Source organism: Chanos chanos, chromosome 15, assembly GCF_902362185.1.
Source record: "Chanos chanos chromosome 15, fChaCha1.1, whole genome shotgun sequence".
Lineage (NCBI taxonomy): Eukaryota > Metazoa > Chordata > Actinopteri > Gonorynchiformes > Chanidae > Chanos > Chanos chanos.
In genome coordinates, this window is record NC_044509.1 from 1,220,058 (window position 1) to 1,232,500 (window position 12,443).

Genomic DNA, 12,443 nt, shown 5'->3' on the forward strand with positions numbered 1-12,443 from the left:
TAGCGGGTGGATCAGAGAAGGCGGTGTTAGCATCCTCTGTGAGATTATGTAATCCATACCTACAGATCCCTCACCTTGTTAAACATTTCTTTAACCCGGACTGTGACGAACATGTGTGGTTACATATGGCACGAAGACTACAGACCTGTTCATTTGAATTGTTGCTGCTTTTGTAGGGCGTTAATAAGCAGAAATGCAAGGACATGTTTGTATTAATGAGCTATTACAGCAGAATCTGGCTAATGCAGAATGCACTAAATGGACTTCACCATTATAATACACATAGGCAAAACAGATTACTATCTCATTCAGCTATGATCTGAGCGTTTCTGATTACATCTCTGCACCTGTTATCCACAGTTGCTAATCCATGCTGATTTTCCACAGTATGTTTTAATAACTGCGGCAGGAAGGAAGACACAGGAAGTGTCGGGTTTGACGGTTGACAGTTTAGAGAACATACAGTGTGTGCATTCTGGGATGGCTAGTTTAGAATGCTTGTCTTGTTCCTGTGGAGCCATCTTCTGCGTCGCGTTTTAAAGTTTTATGACACTGACTTTTGTGGGTTTTGTTGATGCTGTCTTTGCACCTGTGTGGTCTCACCTTAGGGCAATGCTGTGAATGGGAATACTGTAGTTTTCACATGCTACCATTCACATCCATTCACATAGGACAGGAGACAGTGCTGGAGATGAGGATGACAAGTCAGACCTTTCTTGACTTCACACACACCCACTGCAATTATGTTCATAGTTAAAATCTTTGCGCTGAGCTCTCATCAAACACAGCCCTGCCCACGGAGATGACATAGGATTTACTGTTAGGAGATAGGAAGACAACTGGGAAAGGAAAGAAATGTTGGACCTTTGAAATGGTATGACACGTTAACACTGCCTGAGTTCAGCTGGGATCATGTCCTTAAAATCTGTCTTAGAGCTCTGTGATTGTACTGACACAGACCGAGTGTATGGGTTTGGTATGATGTTAGTATTGTGTTCTCTCTTTCTCTCTCTCCCGCTCTCTCTCTCACTCTCACTCTAGTTGTGAATCTGAGTCTTTTTTTATCAAAGTGCTTCCTACTCATCATTCTGTGATGTAGCCCTAGCCAAGGTCAGAACTGCATTTTCCTACACAAATATCCATGGAAACTGTGAATCACCCCCCCCCCCAACACACACACACACACACACACACACACACACACACACATATCGCAAAACTCCTACCCTTTCTGCTCATCGTCTCCTCCCCAACCACACACACACAAACATACACATGCCTCTCATTGTCACATAAATTAAGATCTAAAGGGGCTATAATGTTATGCTGATGTTAGCAGGAACAGGACTCTGTCTTGGCTCATTGATGTCTCTATGGCTAGCTTCATACTGTCAGTCCGAATCCGATCTTCCTGACTGACGGTTCGCATTATATATTGCAAGTGATCGGCTCCGATCTGTGTGTCCGGGTGGCTATCCTCATTTTCTGTCTAATTCACACTGGTTGCTTTAGTAGTGACATTGCGCTCGAAAGTAGACGTAGTTGATATAAACAAACTAAAGTGGAGGGTAAAGAAATGGGCTTGCTTATTTACAACCTGGCAATGTGGAGCCGCGGCGCAAGTTTTATAAAAAAAATAATATGACGGCGTCAGAGGTGGAGGAGGCTTGCAACTTTATTCCGCGCAGCCGTCACCGCCGGTTTCACTGTCCAACGACCTACAACCGCTTATCAGCGGCTCCCTCCGCCACCAGACTAGCATGTTTCCTGTACGTGTGATGTACACGTGGACTTTACGTGGCCTCAAAAGTCACAAACGTAAAAAGAAAATACCTGAAATCCGATCAGAGCAGTCTGACCTAAACGGAAGTGCAAATATGCGATTTGAATCGAATTTCAAACCACATGCGAATGTGGTTTGAAACGGATTTGTAAAAATCGGATCTCATGTGATTTTTGCCTGTTCAGATTTGCTACATATGATCGAATTCTAATCGAATATGCACATAAATCGGATTTGGACTGACTGTATGAACATGTTTTATCCTCCACGATGCTTTTCTACAGATCATATGTCGTGGTCACTTCCTTTGTATATTTTCTGTATGTCAGAGAGAGAGAGAGAGAGAGAGAGAGAGAGAGAGAGAGAGAGAGAGAGAGAGACGTGCTGTTCCCCATCACTGCTAATTTCCTCTCATGGCGCCTCGCATTCTGTTCCTTTTTGTCTTTCGTTTCTTTTCTTTTCTTTCTTTCTTTCTTTCTTTTTTTTTTCTTAACTTTTTTAACATTGACGTCACCGGAGAGCGCGCAGCCTCGCGCCGCAGTCGGCCCTGAGATGAATGCACAATACCGGATCTGATTTACCTGACTCTCTCGCGACGCCTCATGGATGCGAGCAGTCATCACGCGCATGTTTATGAGATGAGACAACCTTTTAATTATGGTGCTCTACCATCGCGAGATGTGTGACTGTACATGTTTCTGTGTCATTCTCAGACGCTCAGCTTCAGATTTAAAATGTAAGAGACAAGTATTAATGAGACGGCTGTAGGAATATCCCCATATGTTTTGTGTGTGTACGTGTACGTGTGTGTGTGTGTGCGTGTGTTATTCATGGCTGAAAGAGGAGACAGAACCACATGGCTTTCTGTCAGACTCTCAGACAAATGTACAAGATGAATGAACTAACTATGGTTGTTTGATGTGACCTTGCTTTTGTTCGGGATGCGCGCGCGTTTGTGTGTTTGTGCTTGCATAAGAGAAAACTTCTAATGGAAGTTCGATTTTGGTCTTCAGGACCATGGACAGTTCTGAGCCAGTTATGAATACATTGCTGCCGCCAGAGGGCACTGTATGCTTACTATTTATAGTGAAGCTGTCCACCACTGATAATGTTGAACGTGTGTGCGTGTGTGTGCGCGCGCGCGTGTATGCGTGTGTGTTTGTGTGATGTGTCGAGGTTGCTGATGTTATTGTGTGTGACAGAATACGAACTTGATGGGCTATGTATGTATTTGCAGGTTTTAACTTTTCAACCTTTTAATTTCCCACTTACCAAAAATTTCACTAAAGTGAAATTTGTAGTATTTTACTTTTAAATTGATTACTATTGTACATAATTGATTCATGTGAAGGGAGTGGATGGGAGAGAGAGGGAGAGAGAGAGAGAGAGAGAGAGAGAGAGAGAGAGAGAGAGAGAGAGAGAGATTGGACCGCGTAAAGCAGTGATCTTCTACACCATTGGTTGTCTTTGGCTGAGTAAACATGAGGGAGCAGCCCGCAGTGCTTTTTTCAAACCGATATGGCATGAACCATCTCGACCATCAAGTGCACGCTATCAACGGTCATCTGACAGAATGACAGAACGCTTGAGTCCCAAGCGCAACCTTGACGACATGTCCTGGCACGCGCGTCCCGCTCTTTGAATTTGAATACGTCGCGTGGTGCTGACCGTTGGGAAAAGCTGTGGGCAGTTTCTCCTCTCACATCAATTCATGCTCTGCCAGCTCGGCTGAAGCCCGTTTTTTTACCAGTAGCGGAGGCATATTCGGACTGTACGGTAGCTGCTAGGTTTCGAGTCTATGGGTATCGAAAAGATGCCTCCGCCTTTGAGGAATCTGAAGTGCTTCTCTCCGGTGATGTGCCAATGTAAGCTCATATGTAGCAACCGAACTCTGTCGCTCATGTTCGGCTGTAAGGTAAGCCCACACAATGGTCTGATCGCAGAGGTGTGAATGTGTAGGTTACTTAACGTTTGGATTCGATTTCGCCTTTTATTTTACATATAGCTTTAGTGAGACGTGGTTTCATGAAATGATATCAAATGTAAAATCAGAATAAGATTAATAGAGAGGAAGTGAGACAAGCGACTGTTTGGAAAGTGATAAGGTGTTTTTAAGTGATATTCAGATAGTGTCACCGTTAAAAAATGCTTGAGTATTCATCAAATCACTCGTCAGATCTGTGCATTCCAGGGAACTTGCTGAGTCGGCTATTCAGCTCGCTCAAGCCCAGATTTGCTCCCCTGTGTTGCTGTCACTTCATTTATCTCCACCGTGCACATACACAGTGAGTCGTCTAATTAGTCGCTGGGTATTCGCCTCCTTATATACCACGTGTCTTTCTTCCTGTGGCTGAATAGCGACTGTCTGTCCCATAGCGATGTTTTCCACCGAAATACTGCTCAAGGCATTGTAGCGTGCCGGTGGACATCTGGACAATTTAAACCGTTTGTGTTCTGATGTATGCATTCAGCTATACACAACGTTACAGCATATAACAAAATGCTGGATAAATATTTCTCTGAACTGAGACTGAATTTGAATTTTCGTTTCTCTGTGTCACATTACACAGAGCCTCAGCTATCAGTAACTGATTGCTTATTTTGTGCAGGACTGAAGGAGTGAGTTTGGAACAATGCCACACAGAGACATGCACATACACAGAAGCATACATATGCACATACATGTCTTCATTTGGAAACATGACTTAAACACATCACATGAGATGATGACCTTGCCAAACTGGGGGAAAGAGAAAGCCGTAATACATCCACCCGGAAACTGGAGGGTGTGCGGGAGGGTGGGGGGATCCAGTGCGGAGTGTTAATTACAACTGTCAGAGTAATTAATCATCTCTCTGTTGGTAAAGCAAGCTGTGTAATATGTTGGGACACTGGTTCCTTACTATCCTTGACCCTCTCTCTACTGAGTGTGTGTGTGTGTGTGTGCGTGTGTACGCGGTGTAACATCCACTGTTGTCTCAAGCCTTCAAGTGTCATCTTTATTCTTAATCTGTCTCCAGTGAATCACAGGGTTCAGCATATATCAGAGACCTTTATCATGGTGATAAGTGAATTTCAGACACATTTAGCACAATGTTGTCTGGGGGATTGTGGGGATGTTTATTTTCTTTACACATCTCCAACTTTACTGACCCTGAAGGTTGCATAGTGAGGACCTGGACATTTGGACAGTACTCTTTACCTCCTGAACTGTGGTGTTTTTAATTGTTTGTTTGTCTGTTTGTTTGTTTGTTTGTTTGTTTGTTTTGTTTGTAGGCGAGAGCTGATTCCAGATCAGCCTTCCACTTGTTCATCTTATATCTACAGGGAGATGGTAGTATGGACTGTGCGTGTATGTGTGTGTGTGTGTGTGTGTGTGTACAAAAGGTCCGTGGTGACTTTGGTACAATCAGCAGTCCTGTTAAATAAAGATTGCTACAACATGTTGTACACTTAATGTGTTCTTGTATCACTAAGTCAATACCGAATATTGATCAAGGAGCATTTATGCATTCTGCAGAGCAATGAAAGAGATCTGTAAAATGATCAGCTGTTCTGTTTGACCGTTACCATGTCTCTTATTAAGAGACAGTCACATGATTAAGCTTGGCCACCGTTTAATGGCTACTGTGGAATCAGTACTGCAATGGAACTTTTAGACATTGGTGTGTCCATGCATGTGTGTGTGTGTGTGTCTATGTGATGGAGTGGGCTTAGTGTTACTGAATGTTCTCAGTGTGTGTTTGGTGAGTTAACCTACCGTTGATCAATAATTATATAATTAAAAAGGCCAAGGGTATTGGACTGTGAATTCATCCCTGACCAAAATGCAATAGCAACACCACCTGGAGTGAGTGAAATGTGAGTTTAATATTGCCTTCCAGGATCCCAATGTTTAAAAACCCCTGGGGTTTGCCAACCCTGCTATATGCAGGCTAATAAACAATTACTGAACTCCCCTCTTGGCCTTGTAAAAGAACAGAGTGATACATTCAGAGCACTGCAATTACAAAGCAGTTCCCACAGTAAAGCATTTCCTTCATGGAAATGTTCCTTTACAATACGTCTGCATCCTCACACTGCCCAGGTATAACTCAGTGTAGCAATAAAAAACACAACTGCGTATAATCACAGACAAAAGTAGCCTGGCTCTTTAGGGCACACTACCATTTAAATTCTTTCCTTGTTACAGCTTATGAGATAATTAACTACACATATAAACTGAAGTAATAACAGTAGCAGGTGTATAAGAGATGATGAACCATTTGGACTGGAAAGCTCTGATCGCACAGCCTCTGAGCTCAAGGTTATTTTTCAAAGTCAGCGTTTTGAAAAAACCGTCAACATTGACACGTGAGGGGGCGTGGGAACTACCCGTGTAGTATCAAGGGAACAAGGAAACTTCAGAGTGGGATGTGATGGTTCCAAGCAGTTTCTCTACACAGAGCAGCCATGCAGTCAGTGATAAAGGCAACTAACAACAAACAAGCAAACCAATACGATCTCTCTCAGAATCTTAAATTATACGTGGAATATACATATATTTATATTTGGACATGAATACATATATATGAGAAAAATATATCTATATTTTATCTTAACACAAAAGAGAAGTTTCAAGTGGCTGAGCTCTCCTGCTCCTTCACTTAAATGGCTCTCTAACAAACTCACATCATGCTGTTAGTTAGCTTCACATACAGGTCAGTACTTACATGTTTATACTGCCAACATCCTCCTCTCAAGACAATGGTGCTCCAAAGAAACTCAGATTTTAGTCAGTGCTTTGCAACTTCAGTAGTTTATACAAGCAGCATACACGTTTCACAATACTCTGCTTAATTACTCAGCAAAAAAACCCAAAAACATATTTCCATTCAGCGTCCTACTTCTTCTCTCTCACATCCTCTCATGGCTGCCCACCTCATCCAATGACGTAGGTGTTTTTCCTACCTTTTTGGGCACCGTCGTTTGTTTCTTTTGAACACAGTGCCCTCATCCGCATATGTAGCATCTGTGTGTCGTGTGTAGTTTTCAGGAGTGTGTGTGTATTGTCACGACCGGGTGTTTTGAGAGTGTGTGTTGTGGGGGTGGAGGTGCATAGCCCCTTGGTGCAGGTGTGTTGCCATAGTGTATTTAAGCTTTAATAAGATGATTAATGTGGAAAGAAAGCCAGCAGGGTGTTGTTGTACGGTTTTTATGACAGCGTTATAGAATGGGATGTTCTGGAGTCTGCTTCACTTTGCCATTGCATTTCTTTCATTGACAACTTGCCTGCCATGCCAAAATGGTTTGGGGTGTTATCTAGAAAAGTGATAGCCATGAACTTCATTGTGGTCAAGATTTACATGCCCTGTTTCATGCCTTCAGACTGATAAATGTTAGAGGAAATGTGTTCGGAAATTCAGGCAGAAGAAGACAAAACAGAATGTTAAGTGGTGATGATTACTAACAAAATGTCCAGGTTTAGTACATTAGCTCACTTAAGAGTTTTTACTCTTGTTTTTCAAAGTAACAAACCCAAAGTTCTGACCATCTGCTCCTAAAGCGTGTTGCTTTGGCCATCAGAAACTCAAATATATGTGCAATGTAACCCAAATGACTATCTTACCAGCTGACAAATTATTCTCCAGCACCAGTTTCATACAGACTCTTTCAAGTAAAGACTGTTTTCATTTCATTTTTAAAGGTCAGGAGGGTCAGTCAGAGTTGTGCATAAGATTTAGCATTTGCACAAGGCTGGGACAGTGTGTGTGTGTGTGTGTGAGTGTGTGTGAGTGTGTGTGTTTGATAGAGAACTGGGAGAGAGGGAGAGTGTGTGTGTGTGTGTGTGCATGTATGTGTGTGTGTTTGATAGAGAGAGGGAAGAGAGAGTGTGTGTGTGAGCGTAAGTGTGTGTGTTTGTACGTGTGTGTATGCATGCATGTGTTTGTGTGTGTGTGTGTGTGTGTGTGTGTTTGTCTGTGTGTACGTGTGTGTGTGTGCATGTGTTTCTCAGAGAAAGGGCGTTTTCTCGGCCTCTGAGAGAGACACTCCAGAATCAGCTCTTCTGCACAAAGGTCTCCATGAATAATGTATGATCAAATGAGGAGAGATGATCTCATTGTTCCCTCTCTCTCCCCCCCTCTCTCTCTCCTTCTCTGTCCCTTTCTCTCTCTCTCTCTCTCTCTCTCTCTCTCTCCATCTCTCTCTGCTGATTCAACATATCAAACCAGCCTTTGATAGACTCTCTCTCTATTCTATATCCTGTTTGTGTGTTATGTTATGGAGTCAAATGTATTAAAATATGTTGGAGTGTGTGTGAATATTGCACAAGCAGTTTCTTAGTTGATTAGTTCATTAGCTGTGTGTCTGAGACAGACATTGATATTAGGCAAGCGAGTTTCCAGAGTTAAGGGAACTTTGTGTGTGTGTGTGTGTGTGTGTGTGTGTGTGAGAGTGAGAGACTTATAAGTTTTCAGTCTGTAATGGAGAAGAGATGGGGACTTATTCTTACACTAAAGCATTTAAAATGTGAACTGAATGAACTTAAACCAAGTTGTCCACTGCTGTTGTCTATTGCCTCATGGTTTGGGAATATTAATTATGAGGCAGGAAAGTTACATGTTAAACAAATGTTTGGCCAGACTAATTTGCTTTTCTGTCTGTTGTACACTTATAGATTGACCTTTTATCTCTCGTTCTTTCATTCCTTTGTGGCCTGCAATGAGAAATGAGAATATGTAATGTAAAGCGTGTGTGTGTGTATGTGTGTAAATCTGCCTTGTTGCAGATGTCCTGCATGCATTTATGAAGCCTAGTTATTATTCACACATATTTTTTGTTAAACCCTTATTTGAATAGGAGTCTGCGTAGTGACACTTATTTTATGTTGATTAATTGTTCGGTGTGTGTGTGTGTGTGCGTGCATGCGTGTGTGTGTGTGTGTGTGCGTGCGTGTGTGTATGTGTATGTGTGTGTCTGTGTGTGTGCGTGCGCGTGTCTGTGTGATTGTGTGTGTGTGTGTGTGTGTATGTCTGGCAGTTTCTGATGTATTGTGGCATTATTTGTGGTGGAGCCCCAGTAGAGTCTGTACAGTAGTTTGGAGATGCTGTACAACTGTAACTCTCAAACTGTAACAAAACAAATTAAACAAACTGATACAATAACCAGGCCCCATCTTGTGTATGTGTGGGGGGTACGTCTAGAAAAATCTTTTTCAGTCTAGAATTTTAAGAAGTTTAGGAAAGTATTGGAGATGGCTCAATTTTTTTTCAAAAAAAAGAAAACAAAGAATGTCCTTAAATTCTTTATTGTCATTGTCCTTATGAACAAGTGATATCCTGGATCAAAGTCTTTAATTTTTTCTCAATGTTTTTTTAATTTCATAGTGCTTTCCCCATTGTATAATAAGCCTCTGGACATAAATAACCCACAACTGCCCGACTAGCGCAATCAAGTGTTTCCCATCCTAAATTTACCTCAACTCACCTTCTCTAGAAAAGATGTAAAATATTCTTAAGAGAATATCACATTACTTTGTAAGATTTGTAAGATTTCAATAACTGTATTCAAGTTCTGAAAGTTCATCTGAAAGAATGTCTAATAATTTGTTTTAAGAATCTTCTAATATGTTTTTGTTTGTTTGTTTCTTAGTCAGTTTGTTAGTTTGTTTGTTTTTTGAAAGATGAATCTGAGGTGTGATGTGAGACATAGCTGAGGTTGAGCAGAGTGGTGACTGTTAAAGACACTGTGATCAATCTCTATTCCACTCAGCACTCCTGGATCAATCCACAGCCCCCCTCTCCCTTCATTACTTTACTGGAAGAACAGGGGGCAGTGGGCCCTCAGGGCCTGGGTACTCACAGGAAACTCAAGGACTAGCTGTCACTCACTGCGTCCCTACCAGTTAGACAATCAATAGCACTCTCCGCCAAGGACTGTGTTAAGGACTCGTCGTTTCAGAGTGGGAGGTAGACTGAGTTTGTATGCAGTTTCTCTCTCTCTCTCTCTCTCTGGTTCCCTCTGTAGAGGGACTGTCTCATGAACATGCATTGGTGACTGGTCCAGAGTCAGTTTGGTTAGAGGAACCATGTGCTGTCATGGTCAACCTTGTCCATAACCTTGCTAACAAACGTACTCCCATTAAGATGAGAAGAAAAACCTGTAACGGCAGTGGTTCAGTAATGACTCAGCAGAACTAGCTCATGAGAAAAACTCTGTGTGGCTGTGTTGTGCAGTGCCAAGCCAGGGAGGGTTTGCTTCTCTGATCCCATGCCAAACTGGCCAAATATCGTGCGAGTTAGGAACAAATGCACCCAGTCTTGAGGAAAGATAAATCACTCATTTTACACAACAACTCTCTCTCTTTCTCTCTCTCTCGCTTTCGCTCTATGGCTCTAACCCAAAGAGCCTCTGAGAAAAAAACCCTTAGTTACTGCCTGTATCCACTCATTCTTGGTCATGTTTTGGCCAGTGAAAATTGTGGTTAATCTTCTCAATTCTGATTCACCGAGAGCTGGAGTTTTACTACAATCTTAAACTTGAACATTAGATCCCTTTCACAGTACACTCTTCACTGCTACCATGTCATACGCTCTTATTCAAATTCACATTTCTGAAGATGTCTCTTCCAAATCAGTGTGTGAGAAGTCTTGTAGAGCTCCTGTCTCTAGGCGACAGCTGGTCACAGTGTTGGGATGTGGCCTAAAGTTGGCCCAGAATGACTTTTCATTGTGATCATTATCCTGAGCCTCCCAGGGATCGTACAGGAGGCATTACTCATGAACAACAAAAGAACACAGTGGGGTTTTTTTTTTTTATCTGATGCAGTAGAGGTTTGAACTTTCATGTTCGTGGTCACAGCACTCAGTGTTGTGTTTGTATGGCTTAGAGATGAAGTCGCACACAAACATCACTAGCTAATGGAGGAAAACAACATGAGAAAAGCTGATGTCGGACAGTAGGGTGTACTGAAATGGGTTTTTTGCTTTTTTATCATTTAATTTGTGTGAACTCAGTGATAAAGAGCTCTGTATGCTGAAGACAGAAAAAGACATGGGTGATGAAAGATTGTGTGTGTAGAGAGTTCTGTAAGAGGCAGTTCAGGCTGCGGTATCTCTGAGTCTCCCAGCAGGAGTAGATGTGGATAACTGAGTAGATCTGTTGGCCTGTGATCTGAGAGGTAAGGCAAGACATGGTCAACACTGAATTCTGCCAGCTCCATACCACTCACAATTGATTTTTTAATGCACCAAGATCGGATTTCTGCACAGGAAGGAATGTGACATGGAGGTATTCTCAGACATGATTAACTGACCATCTCACTCCCATGTGCAGGAACATGTAGGAAATATATAAACAAAAAGTGTTTTTCATCTATTATAATCAGTCTGATAACATGTAGGAAATATATAAACTAAATATGTTTTTGATCTATTATCATCTGCCTCAGTGTAGATTTGGAATATCTGATCTAGATTTAGAATGACCATTTCACTCTGCCTCAGTGTAGATTTAGAATATCCAATGTAGATTTAGAATAACCATTTCACTCTGCCTCAGTGTAGATTGGACTTTCCAATCTAGATTTAGAATAACCATTTCACTCTGCCTCAGTGTAGATTTGGAATATCTGATCTAGATTTAGAATAACCATTTCACTCTGCCTCAGTGAAGATTTGGAATATCTGATCTAGATTTAGAATAACCATTTCACTCTGCCTCAGTGTAGATTTAGAATATCCAATGTAGATTTAGAATAACCATTTCACTCTGCCTCAGTGTAGATTTAGAATATCCAATCTAGATTTAGAATAACCATTTCACTCTGCCTCAGTGAAGATTTGGAATATCTGATCTAGATTTAGAATAACCATTTCACTCTGCCTCAGTGTAGATTTAGAATATCCAATGTAGATTTAGAATAACCATTTCACTCTGCCTCAGTGTAGATTTAGAATATCCAATCTAGATTTAGAATAACCATTTTTAGGGGCACTTTAGTCATAAAGATTGAGTACATAGCACCTCTGAAGTCCCTCTCCATGTATAACAGTATATCAATGTGACATCATTTTGATAAGTGTGGCTTAGAGTGGAAGATGCCCACATGGAAGAGGAGCTAAACCTGAGTGAGAATGCAAGGCCAAAGGTTCCCCTAAAAATGCCCTTGAGGACAGTTTCAATTTCACCCCAAAGCATCAAAAGTCAGAGTTCAAAAAGAAAAGAAAAGGCTTCTCTACAGTCATAACTGGGGGTGGTGATCACACCAGTGTGTAGTGCTAGGGCTGCACTGTTTGCAGATCCATTGTTTGCTGTAGAACAGATCTTTAGATCCTCACCAGCCTTTAGCAATGCTGCTTGTGCTTTCTGTTAAAGCCCTCCACACAAACAGTGCATGTACTTGTGCTTTCTGTTAAAGCCCTCCACACAAACAGTGCATGTACTTGTGTTTTCTGTTAAAGCCCGCCACACAAACAGTGCATGTACTTGTGTTTTCTGTTAAAGCCTCCACACAAACAGTGCATGTACTTGTGCTTTCTGTTAAAGCCACCACACAAACAGTGCATGTACTTGTGCTTTCTGTTAAAGCCCTCCACACAAACAGTGCATGTACTTGTGTTTTCTGTTAAAGCCCGCCACACAAACAGTGCATGTACTTGTGTTTTCTGTTAAAGCCTCC

The 12,443-nt window shown here is 41.7% G+C and overlaps 1 protein-coding gene across 1 annotated transcript in view; it reads left to right on the top strand.

Moving 5' to 3' along the window:
- The first annotated feature begins 3,596 nt into the window (after positions 1 to 3,596).
- The window catches only part of dlg4a (discs, large homolog 4a (Drosophila)), a 73,790-nt gene continuing 64,943 nt past the window's right edge, over positions 3,597 to 12,443 (top strand). The window contains exon 1 of the mRNA XM_030792347.1: positions 3,597 to 3,698. Coding sequence (XP_030648207.1) covers positions 3,597 to 3,698 — 102 coding nt within the window. The remainder of the gene's footprint in view (positions 3,699 to 12,443) is intronic.